Genomic DNA, 18483 nt, shown 5'->3' on the forward strand with positions numbered 1-18483 from the left:
TGAAGAAGTCCGATAATGAAGGTCGTAGAAGTCCGATAATGAAGACTATAGAAGTCCAATCGGAGAAATCTGATAATGAATGTCGTATAAGTTTGATCGGAAAAGTCCGATAATGAAGGCTGTAGAAGTCTAATAATGAAGACTATAGAAGTCCAATCAGAAAAGTCTGCTAATAAAGGCCATATAGAGAAATTCAATTGGAGAAGTTTGATCGAACTTCTCCAATAAAGGCCATCGGACTTCATCACCAATCTCTTTCTTTCACCCTCTTTATCCTTCTCGCCAGCATTGTCGTCACCCCCACAGTTACTCAATCAATCGTTCGTTGCCCCACGCCGTCAGCCACTGTATATTTTGCTTTGTGTGTGTATATATATATATGTTGTTGTGTGTGTGTATATGTGTGTGTGTGTGTGTGTGTGTGTGTGTTAATCAATTATTGCAAAGTAGAAATGAGGCAATGAGGTAATTAGGCGGCCTTGGGCAATAACGAGGCAAGGCGAGAAACAACCATGGCAGATGAGAGAGGAGGCAACTAGGGGTGTGCAAAAATTTGGGTAACCCGAACTAACAGAACCGAACTGATCGGTTTGGTCAATTTGGTTCGGTTATTCTTGATAGACGGTTCGGTTCAGTTATTAATTTTCTAAAAAATTGAGTAGTAGGTTTAGTTCGATTATTAATTTTCTAAAAAATCGAGTAGTCGATTCGGTTCAATTATTGGGGTATAAATAACCACAAAAATCGAATTGAGCTGTTTGGTCCCTTGCCTCGTGCCCTCTCAACAAAAATTGAATCGATGCTCAGCCCTTGCATAGCACCCCCCCAACCCAACTCACACCTCAGCCCCTAACCCCTTACACCCAAATCCCTTATCCTACCCGTGAGCAAATAACCCTAATCCTTGTCGTCGTTGTCGATCGGAAGATTGAAACCAATGGTTGTCGCCCCCACCCAACCCAGCCCCCTTGCACTCGAATCCCACTCGAGAGAGCGAATCGAAACCCTAAGTCTATTACCTTTGCCCTTACCCTCGAAACCAATCATTGTCGTCGTCGGCTTCTAAATAGTCACCCATCCTACCCCCTTGACACTAACAATTGAGATCCATAGACCCGACACCGTCATTGCTGTCCCTTTTCTCTGGAGCAATCATATTCAGAGTGCTAATAGAGAAAAGATAAACAACATCAAAGCTTCTGTCTGCTTCAATTCCTTAATCGATTCAGAATTGAAGATTAACAGGTACATATATTTGTGTGTATATGCAGTAGTACAGTGCATATATAGGTGAATGATATATATTATAAGGTAGGTTTTGTGTAACCTTTTGAGTGAATGATCGTAAAAATAAATTGATGCCATTTTATTAATCATGAATGAAATTTATCCAATTTTCCTTTAATTTTAGATTTGGATGCAAAGGCGTTGATATTTAGATTGATGTTACGGATGGGTTGTGGATGGATGCTGTGTGTTTATATTCATGTATGTGTGTTTAGATTGATTCATGTTGTGTGTCTGGATGTTGTGCGTTTAGTTTATTGTATTTGAATTTGGATAGGTAGCTTGTTTTCGGTTCGGTATATCAGTTACGGTCAATTATTATGCTAATTGGTTCAATTTTTTAGGCAATTATATCAGTTCGATTATCAAAAATTTAAATTTGGTTAGTTCAGTTTTGATTATTTCGATTAGTGAATAGGTTCGGTTGGTTCGATTCGATTTTATGTCTAAGTTCGATTCGGTTTGATTAGGTATTTTAGCCCGGTTTGGTTTACTTATAACCGAATACACAGTCCTAAAGGCAACCATGGTAGAAAAGAAAAGAGAGAACATTTTTTTTTATAAAATAATGAAAAAAATAAAAAAAATAAATTAAATAACAACAAATTTATTCTTAAACTTTCTAATAAATTACTCAAATAATCTAATCATTTATTATTTTTTTTTTCAAGTCATCCTGGTTTGTTTTTTTAGATAAACTCCTATTAAGTAAAGAACTCAAATGAATTCTCCTTTAATTTTAGGTTTAAATTATGAAAAATGAAAATAAAACTAACGAAGACTTTCAACTTAATGGAATAAGGTTGTTGAGAAAAATATAAAATTGTTATAATTTAATATAAAAAATACATTAATATAGATATCAAAATTACTTATTTGTGTGGGTTTAGATTAATTTTAGTATAAAGTGATTTTAAGATTTATATTAATATATGTTATATCAATTTTAATTAATAAAACTTGACAGAAAATTAAAAGAGAAATTCAACTTTAACATGAATCAAAATTAGTGGCTATGACAACAAAAAATTAGAGTAGAGTGATTTATTTGTTATGAAGTGTAAAATTTAAAAATTAATAATAATTTACCTAAAACAATACACGTGTCTAACTAATTTATATTTAAAAATATAAAATCATATACCTTTGAAATTAACTATTGACTGAATGGCCCAATTCGGAGCGGGCTCCATGTTTTTGGGCCTTGAGAGAGACAAGCCCACCCGAATACGAATCCGGGGAGCAGCCTCGGATCAATCTTTCCGTCAGGTCTAAGACTACGGTTCTACTTCTACCAGAGAGAACACTCTTGAATTCAACAGATCTTCGACCAAAAGGAGTTGTCGAAGAAGAAGAAGAAGAAGAAGACGACGAAGACGAACAAGAAGAAATGTTGCCGACCGCAGCGAAAGGGCGTACGGCCTCCAATGTCCGAGCCAATCCCTTCTTCCCTCAGTACCTCCGACGAATTGTCAAGGTTCCGATCGCTCGCCTCTTCCCCTTTCTTTTCTCTGTCTCCACACACATCCACGCACCCACACACACGCAATTACACGGCCATCTTTAATTTCAAGCTTCAACCATCGCCAATTGATCAGATCTCCTCCTTAATATCTGGTTTCTGAGAAACTGCCTTCATTTCCCTTTATTTCCAACATTTTTATAGGAAGGGAAGATATATTTGAATCCCTGGCGCTAGATTCATATAACAATCTCTTGTAGTTTGGTCTTTGTGAGAATTGCTTTATTGTGGTAATTTTGGGAGTTTCCATGATCAGGACATTTGGAATTCTAAGGATTGCATATTACTATTGGACTATATTTTGGTGGGGGATTGTATTATGATCAGCTAATGGATTTTGATATTGGGGTTGAAGAGTTACAGCTCCGTGATCTATGTTTTGAGAGTTAAAGTGTTGAATGTTGTGCTGTCTTGGCGTTTCCAGTAGCGTGTGATGCCAGAGTCTTGAGCCTTGTGAAGGAAGACTTTTAGTATATTCATAGTTTCATGTGATACAATATCCAGGAAATATTTCTCTAATTTTTGTTAACTGCAGAAACATTAAGATGGTTAAATTAATTTATATGTTTATTCAGCCTTATGCGCACAAGCTAAAATGAAATAAAATCATATCTTATCAAATTAGCAATTAGCAAACTTGAAATCTTTGATGATCTTAACCAAATTTTAGCTCACTTCTCTCCCCCCCCCACCCCAAAAAATGAGCGAGAAGAAACTGATTCTCCAGTGAAGCCGTATTTAAAATGGGCTTACTATGGCTTAGCTTTTCCTTTTTCTTCTTTTTGCTCACTGTTCACTTTTTAAGTAAAAATATTTGTTTTCATTTCTTTTTCTTGGTGGGAGGGTGGTTTTTTTTTTTTTTTTTTTTGGGGGGGGGGGGGGGGGGGTGGTGTTGAGAGTCAATTGTTGCATGGGAATATAGATTATAATAACAGAACATCACGTGACATCCTTCTATTTGTACCTCAGCTTGAACTTAAATTGACGATGCAACACTGTTACTTATTCTCTTTCAAGAATACATATAGATGAAAGTGATCTATTTCACCCATTCTTGTTTTTGATTTTCCCCCTTCTAAGTTTGTTTTGTTTGATTGGATATTTGTAGTGGCAACAAATGGATATCGAATATACTTTTTGGCAGATGCTTCATCTATGCACCTCACCTAAAGTTGTGTATGTATCTGTCCTTTTCTATCATTATTATAATTTTTGTCGTCATCCTGAAATTGTACTGGTGGTTGTGGTAGTTACTCTTATTTTTCATCCACACTGTCGTTTATATTCGATATCAATTAGGGCTAGAAGTGGCCTGTCGCTAGTTTTCCAGAATGTTCTTTTCATTATTAAAGAACCACAAATGCATATGATGATCTGAACACGACAAAAATTGACAATTTCTAAATTTGGCAGGATCAATTATTAAATTCTATGTGTCCTTAGGTTTTTACAAAAAAGGGATGGATACGTCATTATGTTGTCATAGATATTTCTAGCAGTAATTGCTGATGAAATTTGGACTATCTAGAATAAATTGTATGGTATGATTTTTGTTCTGAAAGGCCATCTCAAAACTTCTAACGTTATTTTTTCCCTGAATTTTGCATGCGGAACCATTCAATGGCTGCAGCTATCAGCATACAAAGTACCATAAGCGTAAGTCTGCCTTCCATTCTCTAGCTGTCATTTGGTTAGTTTTGGAGAATTTGTGTGGGCAATCTGTAATGTGTTGAAATCTTGATAACATTTTATTGGGCTCTGGCATGCAAATGTTTTATGTTTGTTTATTTAATAGCAGTCACATTTTTCCTTTTAAATACCAGTATTACCTTTCATCTTGAATGGCTTTTGGTCAAAGCACCATTAGGAACTGTTGGAGTTACAGATGCAGGGATCTTTTTCCTATTTAAAGATAACATTTCCATGATTAAATGTTTTCTTATTTAATAGTGTCTTTTGCCTGAAACAGTACAGAAAATAGTTGAAACTTCTAACATCATGAAGTTGTTTCCTAGTTATTGGAAATTCTGGGATGTCCTGACAGTGTGGCATTGCAAGCAAAAAAATTATAACACAAGCAATGTATCTATGTTGTAACTGGTGATGCTTGCAAATTCTCTGTCCTGGTCAGAGTGGCCTTTATATATTACATATAGCTATATTTTAAGAATATCTTGTATTAATAGAATAAAAGGTGGTGCAACGTGTTAGAATGAGATTCTGACAAGAGAAAGTTCTCTCGCAATTCAGTGAGGATTGCGCGCGAACGGGTGAATTTAGAAGGGAAGAAGAATAGAGAGGGAGAGAGAGAGAGAGATCGAGAAGTTGAGAGGGAATTTGAACAGTTGTATTTCCAAAAGATGTCTCCTCTGGCTGCAAAGGTTGGTTATATAAGTCCCAGACCTTGGCACCAATATTTGGGTTACATTTGAATTAGGCCCATGTGCTGTAATTGCCAACCTAATTCCTATTACTATAGTATCCTATATCCTTCCCTTATTTACATAATAGTCTTGTGACAACTCCCCCTTGCTAGAGACATTAATTGTCCTCAGGTAAGTCATAGAAGGTCGGCTGCCTTGGGAAACTGTTTCAAGAAGTCAGGGAGATATTCCCATGTGTTGTTTTCCAGGTGCAAATTGGACCATCGGACCAACACCTTTGTGATAGGTGCCTATTGTCGATAGATGATTCTCCTGTTGACTATAGCTATTGATTCAACCTCTTGGTGTGTCGGTTGTATTGTAGTGGGTAAGGCAGAACTGGTAGGATTGGTGCCCGGGGATGGTTTGAGGAGTGACACATGAAACACATGATGTATGTGAGACCCTGTTGGCAGTTGGAGTTTGTACGCCATTTGTCTAACCTTGTCTACTACTTTGTAAGGCTCGTAAAATTTAGGACTCAGCTTAGTGACCGCCTTAGGAGCCAAAGTCTTCAATTGGGCTTGCCTTAGTTTCAGATATACCGTGTCTCCCACTGTGAATACCTGTTCACTTCTCTTTCTGTCCGCATATTGTTTCATTCTATTTTGGGCAGTGGCTAGTTCCTCCCTTAAGGTTTGCAACATTTGTTGCTTCTGAGTTAAGTAATCGTCCACTATGGCTACTTGATTGGGGCTTCCTCTTAGTGGTAAGAGAGGTGGTTTATAGCCGTATAGGGCTTCGAATGGTGTCATCTTCAAGGAGGAGTGTGAAGTGGTATTGTACCACCATTGAGCTAGGGAGAGCCATTTGTGCCACCCTGTAGAATGCATTAAACTCATGCATCTTAGGTATGTTTCAAGGCATTGATTGGTCCTTTCGGTCTATTCATCCATCTCCGGGTGGTAAGAGGATGACATGTGTAGTTGTGTTCCTAGGGACTTCATCAGTTCTTTCCAGAGGAGGCTGGTGAAGATTTTGTCTTGGTCCGAAACAATCACTTGAGGTAGCCCATGCAATTTGCCCACCTGATTCAAGAAAACTCGTGCCACCTCTTGTGCAGTGAAGGGATGTGCTAAGCCTAAGAAGTGGGCATATTTGGTTGTATGATCCACCACCACTAGCACACAGTCCTTACCTTCTGACTTCGGAAGGCCTTCTACGAAGTCCATGCTGATGTGGGTCCATTCTTGATCGGGAATGGGAAGTGGTTGTAGCAACCCGAGAGGGCGTATGTTCTCATGTTTGCACCTGTTGCAAGTGTCACAGCCTTTTACATACTCCATCACGTCTTTTCGTAATCCTAGCTAGAAGAATAACTGTTTAACCTTGTTGTAGGTGTTTTGTATTCCTGAATGACCCCCCACAGGGGAATCATGTAATGCTTCTAGGATCTTTTGTCATAGAGCTTGATCCTCACAAATTATTAATCTATCCTTGTACCAAAGTAGCCCATTCTTCAACAGATAACCTAGTCTGCCATCTGGGGCCAAAATCATTTGTTCCAACAACTCTTTGGTCCACTCTCCCTTGGTGTAATTGGTTGTCACTTCCCGAAACCAATATGGGGTGATTGCAGTGATGGCTGCTGATGCTCCTTCTTCCACACAACGAGACAAAGCATCGATTGCTTTGTTCTCCTGGCCCTTCCTATACTGAATACTATAGTCAAGGCCCATTAACTTCGACATGCCCTTCCGTTGAAGGTGAGTATGCAATTTTTGTTGTAATAAAAACTTAAGGCTCTCATGGTCTGTTTTAATAATAAACCTTCCTCCTTCAAGGTAGTGACGCCATTTCTCTATTGCGATTAGAACAACCAGGAGCTCTTTATCATATACACTTAGGCCCAAGTGTTTAGGGGCTAATGCTTGGCTGATAAAGGCCAACGGTCTTCCACATTGCACCAATACTGCTCCCACTCCCCTATCTCCAGCATCGGTCTCCAGTATGAAAGGCCGATTGAAATCGGGTAAATTGAGTGTAGACATCGTACTCATTGTCTTTGATCATGCATTCAATTTCAACCTTATGTTTTGGGGGATATCTATATGAACGGATTTTAACGGCCTTAGCATTGGATTTGAGATTAATAGTATGGTCTAGTGGTCTTGGGGGTGACAGAGACTTAGGTTCCTCAAACAAATTCTCAAATTCATCGAAAGAGTAAATTGAGAGAATCGAATTGAGTTACCTCCCAAGGAGTTTGCGTAGTCTCCACTGAGTTCAGCCAGAAGCTCTTCATTATCTGTGTCCTCCCTCCTGTCCATGGCCTGTGCTGAGAATAGCTGTGCTACTTGCGTCCACTTACTCTTGAATAACTTTTGTAGTTTTTTTACCAGAAATCATCTTACATGCTCTTGTCTCCATACTGCCCGTTAGAGTCTCCATACTGCCCGTTAGAGTCATCCTCCTTCCCCCTTTCTCGAATGTGACCTCCATCTTGTTAAAGTCAAAACAAATGGAGTTTACTTCCCTCATCCAATCCACTCCTAAGACCATATCACATCCCCCTAACTTTAGTAAGCGTAGGTTAGCCTCAAAGTCTTCCCCTTGCATCTGCCAACAAAACCCCACACAAGTAGATTTGCACAAGACATTTTGATCATTAGCTACGATTACAGACAAGGTTTGAGTCCTCGTGAGGCTGCACTTCAGTGTTCTTACTATCCCCTCATCCAGGAAGCTATGAGTGCTTCCACTATCAATTAGAATCATCAAGCGGTTATCTCTTGCTTTTCCTTCCACTTTGATAATTTTATTGGTCACAATTCCCCTTAGTCATGTAGGGAGATCTCTACCTTCTCCTCGTTATCATCTTCTTCCACTATGTTACCGTCCTCTTCTACCACTTCTTCTGCCCCTTCTAATAGTAACAACTATCTTCTACATTGATGGTTGGGTGTATATTTATCTCCACACCTGAAACAGAGGCCAGCTAATCGTCTTTGCTCACCCAAGTGTCCTTGAGATGGTTGGGAAGGTGTTGGTAGGGCCACCAATCCCCTGCTTCCGGGACCCAAGGGTCCCCCATTCCTTCCCCATCCCTTATTATTGGGTGGTAAGGGTGTCGCCTGCCATCCTCTAGTTACACTCTTCTGCTTCTTAACCAAGGCCTCCATTGTTAACGCTTGCTGTTTAGCACATTCAACTGCTTGTTGGACAGTCTTGGGTTGGAACATCTTGACTATGGGATGGACTTCTTCGTTCAAGCTGCTCATGAAACTCGACACAAAGTAGCCATTCGTCAATGTAGGATTCGATAGTAACATAAAAGCCTTCAACTCCTCAAACCTCTATTGATAGGCTTGCACCGATCCTCTTTGTCTCAATTTGTTGAACTTTTCCACCACATCCATCATTCTTTTCTCTCCAAACCGTTCACAAAGTCCTTCCACGAATTCTTCCCAAGAGCACTCTTCCTTCACCCCATTCCAGCCTTGATACCATGCATCTCCTTCGTCATTGAGATACGTAATTACTAGTGTCACCCTCTGAGCTTCAACCACATGGTGCAGGCTAAACACCCTGGCATAACGTCTCGCCCACCACCTTGGGTTCTGGCCATCAAAGAGAGGTATCTCCATCTTAGGCATAGGGAAGTCGATCTGGTGTGATCCGGTTCTATAGCCTTGCCTCTTAACTCCCACATTCTCCTCCATGATCGATGGTTCGATCTCCAATTCTGCTGATCCTTCCGATTGGGAATTATCCCGTGGTCATGTAAAATCGGCTCTGATCTATCCCTTGGAGGAAACTCAGGTGAAATTCGTACCTGAGTTTGGCGAGTGAGCATTAAAACAAATTGTTGCATCTGATCTTTGAGGGCTTGACCCTGCTCTCTCATTTGCTTCTCCAACCTTGCCGTCTGTGACCCACTTTTCTCTCGCCACACTTGTACTGCTCCTTCAATTCTCCGATCAAAAGAATTCTCCAATGCCTCCATCTCCATTGTTGTCGATACCTGATGGAGCTGTGATTCCATCTGCTTCATTCGAGTTTCATCTGCCATCTCCGATTCCAATTGCCCAAGATAATGCTCTGATACCAAATTGTCAGAATGTGATTCTGACAAGAGAAAGTTCTCTCGCGATTCAATGAGGATTGCGCAGGAACTGGTGAATTTAGAAGGGAAGAAGAATAGAGAGAGAGAAATAGAGAGGGAGAGAGAGAGATCGAGAAGTTGAGAGGGAATTTGAATCAATTGTATTTACAAAAGATGTCTCCTTTGGCCACGAAGGTTGGTTATATAAGTCCCAGACCTTGGCGTCAATATTTGGGTTACATTTGAATTAGGCCCCTCTGCTATAACTGCCAACCTAATTCCTATTACTATAGTATCCTATATCCTTCCCTTATTTACATAATAGCCCCGTGACACAACGTTTTCAACTTTGTAGTCTTCATAGTTTCAGCACGTCTTGCACTCCAAGTGACTTTCTTTTTTCATTACCTTTTCTTCTCTTTCCTTGTTGGATTCTTGATGGGCTTCATGTTAGTTGCATGAGATTTGAAATCTTTTTTCTTTTAGAGAGCCATTCAAATTCTTGGCTTTATGATTTCAATGGTAAATTGTGTTTGTACAACAAATTATGATAATTGTACACACTAAGAGTTCACACTGTCCGTCATGTAACTTTCTCTTGTATGTGGGGAGAAGAATAAACATAATATAGTGCACATGAAGAAACCTTTACTTAAGTTTTATTTATTTAATGATGTGCGCACCAGTTCAGGTGGCATTTGGTTCAGTGTTTATTTTATTATACTAAAATATGGAAACTAGGTGTGGAGAAGTGTAATGAACACAATTTTTCAAGTTATGTTGTCTCAATTGACAGGGCAGTGGTTTCCTTATATTTTAATTTAAGAAATTTTTTTGGTTAGTTTTCATGATAATGTAAAGAAAATTATGAAGTTTCATTGGTGTATTTGGGTACAAAAGGTATGACCTTTTTGGTCCAGATGTAGGAGTCGAAATTTCAGGAAGGAAACTGTAATACCTTAAGAGCCCAGAGAAAGGTAGTATATATTGAGGATAAGTAAGGAAGGAAACACCATCAGTTGGATACCTTTTTGGATGAATGTAGATAAAGAACTCACGGGTTAAACATGCTTTAGTTAGGGAAGCTCAAGGATGGGTGACCCCCTGGAGGGTAAGTTGTTCCGGTCATTCTTATTACTTGATGCGGTATGTTACAAGTGATATTAGAGTCGTCCCTTAGTAAAGATGGTCTGATGAGGGTGGGGAGTGGCGCTAGGGCTAGAGGGCCTGTATAAGGAGCGACTTCTGGCATGTTTCTAGGATGACAACCCCCTAAGGGGAGAAGATCTAAGACTCCAGTTATAAGGTCGCATGAAGAGGACGTTATGTGCTCAAGGGGGGAAGAATGTATACCCCAAGAGCCTAGAGAAGGGTAGTATATATCGAGGATAAGTAAGGAATGAAACAACACCAGTTGGATACTTTTTGGCCTGAATGTAGGCAAAGAATTCCTGAGTTAAGTGTAAGCTCAAGCTCAAGGATGGGTGACCCTTGGGAAGTTCGCGTAGGCCCATCAAGATAAGTTGTTCCGGTCCTTCCTATCGCTCGATGCGGGATGTTACAGAAACTTTGGAGAGTTCACCTTTGAGCAGTATCCATTAAGAATACTGAAGAGCAGAACTTGGGCTGCTTTTTTATTCTTTTGGCTGCTACAGTTTAAAGTTCAAAAGGTTGAGCTTGTATGATAGTTTATCTAAGGGCAGAAAAAGGATGCAGAGATCTGTTTATGGTTAAAAAAAGCTTGAAAATGTCAAAAGGATTAAGGAGAAGGATTAGTAGAATAAGTTGCATTCCGACTAAATTTCTACATTCATCATTCCTGGGGATAGAATTGCATTATACAATCCCAAGAGAGTTTGAAAAGAAATTGGAAAGTTCTCCAACTTGTTTAATTGAAAGCATTTCGTAATAGATTTTCAAGAACTTTTACCTTTTATTCCCTCATATCAGAGGACATGAAAATTGAACCAGAAACATATTAACAGACTTGGAATGATTGTGAACTGAGTGCTAAGTGATCCCAGCATCATCTAGCACGTGCCAAACCAAAGTCTTGGTCTGCTAGAACCAAATGGGAATTGAGCACAGTCATTGCCTAATGTTAAGAATGGATAGGGTTTTCTTTCTTTAAAGCATGCAATTGGATCCAGGAAAGGTTAATTTATTGAAGCGTGGGAAAAAAATGACATTTTCTTTATGTTCTCAAAAACATAAAAATTACACACTATGCTTTTGTTGACAACTCATAACAGATTTAATTGATAATTGAAGTGTTAACTTTTGCTCTAGGTTCTCTTTGTATTATTTTCACTTAATATAAAATATTAAATTTAAGCTGAAAGTGGAATCTTGTCAGTTTATGGAGTTTGTCTTCTTTGTTTTTGTCCTCAAGTTGGCGCTTTTAGCAAAGTTCTATCAAGGGTTCTCCTCTGCAACTCCTTTCCTTGATATTTGCTTGAACTAGAACTTCAGCTCAACAACTAATTTTTCTAACTTTATTTGCTAAATTTTCTGCTTGATCTTTACTTCTGCATTTATTTTGTGTCTTTAAGCTAATTGAATATGCAGAGATCCCAAGCATGTCTTTGTAGGAGTTGGCATTGGATAGTTGTTCACATGTCTTTTTGGTCTCAGAAACTAAGAATCAGTGGGCACGTGATGATCCGGCATTCATTGTAATCTGCAGTCTTCTTTTGGCCATTTCTGCTTTGGCTTATTGTGTTGCGTAAGTTTTTCATGTACCCATCAGTTGCTGCTAATTTCTGTACAATTAATGTTTTGCAGATCATGATAAAATTGACCTTTCGGTAGTTTTATTTGCAATTATGACGTTTGTTTGTACAAGGGTCAATGCATTAATCATTTCTAAATATTTGGTGAAATTTGTGGCTCAAAATTTTTGGTTCTATTGGATTATGTTTTCCATGCTGTTTCTGATTCTGTATAGCTGTCTTATGCATTTCAGATATGACCATAGCACGGCACATGCAGCTTTTGTTATTATTTCAGTATTGCTCATCCATTTTTTGCTTACTGGAGTAGTTGTGGCTACATGTTGCTGGTAAGAGCCACTGCTAATGTGAAAAATACTTTGTTACTGTTATGTTATGGAAAGTACTCTTCTTGTTAACAGCACCAATGTCTCCATAAAATGGAAGTCGGTACTTGATGCTGGTTCGCTTGTCCCATAGTGTGGTTGACTGGTTGCTATGAGAATTAAAGTGGGTGTTAGGTCTTTTGATGTTGTTTTTCAATTGTTTTTGTGCTTGAGCTTGAATTCTTGTCTGAGGCCAATGCCTTTAGTACTGCACCAATAACAAGACCCTGGTATATAAGATTTGATGTTTGTGCTTCTTGTTTTCAGCATCCAGTTAAAACAATTATGATTTCCTTTTTTTATTTTGTCTCAATAAGACAGAATTTTATAACAGAATACAGAAACATCATCTTTTTTGGATTGGTAAGAAAGACTTCCATTATAGAAAGACAAAAGTTCCAAGTTTATTGATCAGCCTGAGGCATGCTTTGTCCATAAACCCTGCCCACAAACCGAAATAAAGAAACAATTCTTAACATCAAACCCTATTACCTTAAAAATACTTCAATCTTAAGCATATAAATGCTTGTGAACTCAATATTTCATCAGCAGTATGAACTTGCTCAAACTTATAAGCACAGAGAGAGATTCCATTTATAATGCTTAAGTTGAAGGTAGTATATCTGTAACATATTAGGAGTCATACATAGTATCTTTAACCTCATAACCATCTTGAAAATCTATTTGCCAATGTCTGTGCAGGTTCCTGACAAATAATTATCTTAGAGAGGAAGCTCCGAATAGTCATGTGGTGGAGCAAAGGGTTGAATGGCAAGTTCTAGAACTTTGGACTTCTCCCCAGTTATTGAATTTTTTCGTACCTTTTACCATTCAATTTCACCCGTATGTTCTGCAGGTTTGAAAAATCAAGCCAATTTTTCCAACCCATATCTTTGATTATGCTTTTTAATTTTAGTTTGGGGTTTAGGGTTTTCCATGCTTTACTCATATTTCTGTTTCTAATGAAGTTTATTTTGATTACTCACTCTGTTTGGTTTCACACTCCTGAAGGCTGTATGCTTTTGATGTACACTGCAACTCTTTCTTCCCAATATTTGTGGCACTTTATGGTAATTCTTTCTCGCTCTTGCCTTTTCAATTCCCAAATGTGAACCAGAATGTTACTTAACAATTCAATTTTTGGTTGCAGTGTTACATTATTTCCTATCACCACTTCTGCTAGCTCATGGTTTCATCCCAGTTTTGCTGTCAAATTTGCTTTTTATGGTGACCGTGTCCTATTATCATTACCTAAATTTTTTAGGTTATGATGGTAAGTTAAATTAAATCATTTATGTTATTGCTTCTGTCTAAATGAAATGAGGAATGCTTAGTAACTGAGTATTCTCATGTACACTGGCCATGGCAAACATCTGGGTTCAGAAGTTTAATGGCATGGGTTCCATTAGAACCACACTCAGATGTTAATGAGATTTTCTCATTCTATTGACATGAAATTTTGAATTTTTAAACTGGAATACATGGCTATTTCATCAAAGCACCTTCAAATATGCCTGCAAAATCAATCTTTTATCTCTAGGGAAGTCCGATCTAGATTGTGAGGATGCCCTAAACTTTCTTAGCCTGATGGGAGAAGTATGGCAAGTCCTGACTTTTTTTATTCTTGGAACCATTTGAAGTTTGATTCTAATGTTGATGGATCTTACATAAATTGTTCAGCTCAACTCATCATTTTCCCTCCATAACTTGGGATTGCTTATGCGGATCTTTTTTTCTCTATTTCACTCTTACAAAGGCATTCATTTTGGTTAAATCATAACATTTCCTTTATTTGTTTATTTTCTATCACATCTCCTGACATTACTCTCAATATGGATATCTTGCTTCGTCTAAATGGTGCACTTATCATCTCATGGATGTAGTTGATCCCATCTAGTGGGATTAAGGCTTGATATGTTATACTAGTATCATCTCATTGATCCATTGTTGCACTTATCATCTCTCATTGGAGTCACTATTTGATCTTGTGTGTCATGATGCAGTATTTGATTTACTTTTACTAACAATTCTTCTGATCTGGTGTTTCATGATGAAGTATTGCCCTTTCTAGAGCGGACCACCTTTTTCTTGTATCCAATTGGCGTCGTTATTGTCCTTTCACCTATCTGTGAGTTATCACCACCGGTCCTAAATTCTTTGTTCTCTGTGAATTATTACCATAAAAAATTTATGCAAATTTCTGGTTTGCTCTGCAGTGATTCTTAGTGGCTTCAATCCGTCAAGATACTTCATGAACATGTACTTCAGCCGGCGGCTATGATTCAGCATGGCTAACGCATCTGGTCGGCACATATAACATGAATGAATTGGGTATAGTTGATAGATCGAAGGAACACAAGGGATTGCACAACTGCAAAATCGATGGATTCATGCACATGTAAATGGAGGAGGTTAGAATGACAAGAAGGTTGTTTGTAGGTATTCTCATAGCCAGCCAGTAAAAAGCCAACATGAGTCATGTGAAGGCCTAAAACTGTTAGTAATGAATTTGTTGATTGCAGTGATTTTGGCCCCCTCATCTTCTTCTTCTTCTTCTTCTTCTTCTTCTTCTTGTCAATCAGTACTCAAGATTTCCTTCGCTTCGATTTTTCGCTAAATCTCTGGAAGCCCCGTTGAGTGTAGTTTAGATGTAGCAGTTTGATTTATAGATGCATTCTGTCTTCCATTTTACTTTACAGTGGATGCTTTGCAAAAAAGACTGGTTTTTTGTTGAGGTGAGGTGAGAAAAAGCTGGAATTGTCTTCCATTTTACTTTCCAGTGGATGCTTTGCAAAAAAGAGTGGTTTTTTGTTGAGGTGAGGTGAGAAAAAGCTGGAATTGCTGTGTTGGTCTCAGAATTTTGTTTGTCTAATGCCATGTTCATTGTTCGGAACTAGTATTTGCATTTTGCCCAATGAAGAGAAAAGAGAAGATATTTCAATAAATAGAAAGAAAGAAGGAAAGAAAGAGAAATGTGAATTTTATATTCTCTATTTATTGTCTGTAGATAAAGTTTGAAAGAATGTCATTTTTTAAATTACATTTTCCTCCCTAATCAAAAAGGTATGATAAGCCTTAAGCTTACATTCTTACTATTTATTTTTTTAAGTTGCAAAACATACCGTTTAAATACCGTTTACTCGTAACGTGACTTCAAGAATGTTTTTTTTTATTTATTTATTTTTACTACAATAAAATTCTTGACACCTTAACGTACTTAAATACATAAATTATATTATGTGAAATAATTTAGAGATGAATAAAGTTCTATATTTCTCAAACCCCCTGCCTCGACAGAAGTGTTCATTGTTGAAGCTACTATCTACACCAATTATAAGCGTGTCTAATTGGTCAATTTTTTTTATGAAAAATATTAATTTTTTATTTAAATTTTAACTTTTAGGGTGTTTTATTGTCCTTTTTTTTTTTTCCCTACACAATTTATTTTCTAAGTTTCGCTCATACTAATTTTTCTCCAAATGCTATAAAATATTTTTACGTGGTGGGAATAGTTTTTATTTTTCAAGCAATTTGGACACTTCCCAAACGTGTTTAGTTTACTCTCTTGTATTAATCTCATGTTATATTTTTTCTCTCAACAGCCCTTCATTGCCTTCACCTTCTTCTCATACTCCTCCTCATACGCTTTTGTACTAAGAATCTCAAAATCTTGTCTAATCCTCATTCTTAGCCTCTAAGCAATCGATCTTCATCACGTTTTGCGCAATCTTTGCATCCTTGGAAGCAATTTCGTTTTCAATCTTTGTATCCTTGGAAGCGATTTCGTTTTCAAGAAAAGGGAGAATCGTTACAGATTCTTGGAAGAACTTGTGCTTGAGAAGCTCAATCTTCAAGCGAGACTCTCTCTTGTGTAACTCTTCAACGAGACAAAAAGCTCAATGATGTCGGGATGGCAGGGCAGAACTTGGGTGGAGGAGCACAAGAAGTAGACACCGAATGAGTGTGAGCAAGATAGTTAAAATTGAAATTTTAAGTGAAATCGAAAAATGGTTCATAAAATCGGATTGTAAATTCGTAAGATTTTAGAAATAATTAAAAATATTTTTTAATTTTTATAAATATATGTTTATAATAACATAATTTTATAAAAAATAAATTAATATTATTTAATAACTTAATTATTCTTTATTATAAATAAAATACATATATCTATTTCAAAATTACTTTATCTATCAATTTCAAAAATACTAAATAATATGAAATTTTAATTTCAAATAATTCTCATAAATCATAATTTAATGTTAATAAAAATAACAATTTTGATTTTGTAATTTTATATCCCAATTTGATGTAATTTTATATCCTAATTTTATGTGATTTTATGCAATTTTACCACTCAAAATTTTGATTTTCGTGTAATTTTACCTCAATTTTGATTTTACATATGATTTGAATCATTTAGGCGTCTCAAACGAGTAAAATTATAAAATCATATACAGATAAATGGAAACTTTAATAATAATGAGGGGGAGAACACGATGGCCTTCTAAAGAAAGATTTGGGATTCACCGACGAGCTCTGGAGAACCATTGCCACTTTCACTTTCCCAACAACCATTATTGTTCCAAAGTCAAAATCTAGAGCCGTGCATGCATATCTGTTCTCATATGCTAGAAATTCCCATGATGGGATTTCATCATTTGGCACATCATGTTGGTCATGTCAAACAAGTGACCATTTCTAGTTCTAAAAGGTACAATTTTTATAAAAAAAATGATAATTTTTATAAAAAATAATAGTTATCTAACAAATAAAATTTGAAAAAATGACTATTTTCATAAAAAATAATGAGAATTAAATGTCAAAAAATTAAAAAGTATAATAATTTATAGGTTAAAAATTAAGTCAATCAAACATATTTAATTAACAATTTTTATGAAAATAATTTATAGGCAATTCAATTTAATTTATAAGTAATTCAATTCCTTAGACCTTATTTTCTTTTCACGCAAGTTTTATGTTTGTAATCAAATATACCTTAATTTCTTATTAACATATGGTATAAAAAAGAGGTCGGCTAAAGACATGCAACCCCTTCAACTTTCCTTATTTAATCGATTGGCCCCTAAGCTTGAGAAGGGGGCACATGCAACCCCTTCAACTTTTTCATTTAATCGATTGGCCCTTGATCTTGAGGAGAGGGGGGGGGGGGGGGGGGGGGGACTTATTAGGTCTCACAAGTTTCAATTTGGGGCCTATTAGACACCTTAAAATGGAGGTGGCATCCTAGTGCTTTTATTGATATTAAATCTTATATTAATATAATATATATTAATAAATTATATATAATTATTTTATTATTAAATGATAAATTATACACAATTATATCTATTAATAATATATATATATATAAAGTTGTGCGAGGAAAAAATTGATAGTTGGAGAGACCCATTTCATCTCTCACCTTCCTTAATTGTGCGTTATTTTACTAGCGTTCCTAACTAAATTGTGAAGGGTTTGATGAGTCCTAAATTAAATGTTGGGGTGTTTAATAGACCCCAAATTGAAATTTGAGAGGGTTAATAGGTCCATAAGTGTAACTAAATTGTGAAGGGGTTGATGGTCCTAAATTAAATGTTGGGGTGTTTAGACCCCAAATTATTGAAACTTGAGAGGGCCAACAGGTCCCCCATCAAGTGCAGGGGGTCAATTGGTTAAACGGAAAAAAATTGAGGGGACTGCATGTGTCTTTAGCCAAAGAGGTTGGGAAATTCTATTTGTAGCAGCGTGTTTTGCTTTCCATAGCCACTTTCTACTAAAATCGAAAATGATGAAAATATCCTAAAAGTAAAACCCATTTTTACCCTTACCCTTTTAAGTATGCAACCACCTTATATCTATCTTACTGCACTCTAGAAATCGAAATATTCAATGCATCCTAAACTGTAGAGTTTGGCATACTCTTCGCAATACTGTAAGTGAATAAAGAAGGATTAGAACATAAAATTTGCTGAAGAAAGAAGAACCAGGCAATACCAGAGGGAGTTTCGATTTAGGCGCTGTTGGGTGGCTGAAAACCCCAACGGGTGTCGCGGCGCCGAGATTTGGTGCCCGCCTAATCGGGAAGGCAAGAAGAGGCACCATAGGT

General features: G+C 37.1%; 1 protein-coding gene across 1 annotated transcript; it reads left to right on the forward strand.

Annotated features, from left to right (window-relative positions):
- Nucleotides 1–2570: 2570 nt before the first annotated feature.
- LOC127812313 (uncharacterized) lies at nucleotides 2571–15108 on the forward strand. Its single transcript, XM_052352742.1, has 10 exons — nucleotides 2571–2764; nucleotides 3918–3985; nucleotides 4440–4465; nucleotides 11912–12002; nucleotides 12243–12338; nucleotides 13077–13145; nucleotides 13386–13444; nucleotides 13525–13647; nucleotides 14431–14502; nucleotides 14591–15108. The coding sequence occupies exons 1-10, from the start codon at nucleotides 2678–2680 to the stop codon at nucleotides 14653–14655; spliced, it is 756 nt and encodes a 251-aa protein (XP_052208702.1). The 5' UTR covers nucleotides 2571–2677; the 3' UTR covers nucleotides 14656–15108.
- Nucleotides 15109–18483: the final 3375 nt, after the last annotated feature.

This window comes from Diospyros lotus, chromosome 1 (assembly GCF_014633365.1).
Source record: "Diospyros lotus cultivar Yz01 chromosome 1, ASM1463336v1, whole genome shotgun sequence".
NCBI lineage: Eukaryota > Viridiplantae > Streptophyta > Magnoliopsida > Ericales > Ebenaceae > Diospyros > Diospyros lotus.

What these genes read in the sequence shown, in the direction of transcription:
- LOC127812313 (XM_052352742.1), top strand. Translation starts at nt 2,678, where the DNA reads ATGTTGCCGACCGCAGCGAAAGGGCGTACGGCCTCCAATGTCCGAGCC. An exon ending in TGCACCTCACCTAAAGTTGT is followed by an intron (nt 3,986 to 4,439) that starts GTATGTATCTGT and finishes CAATGGCTGCAG; the next exon opens with CTATCAGCATACAAAGTACC. An exon ending in AATATTTGTGGCACTTTATG is followed by an intron (nt 13,445 to 13,524) that starts GTAATTCTTTCT and finishes TTTTGGTTGCAG; the next exon opens with TGTTACATTATTTCCTATCA.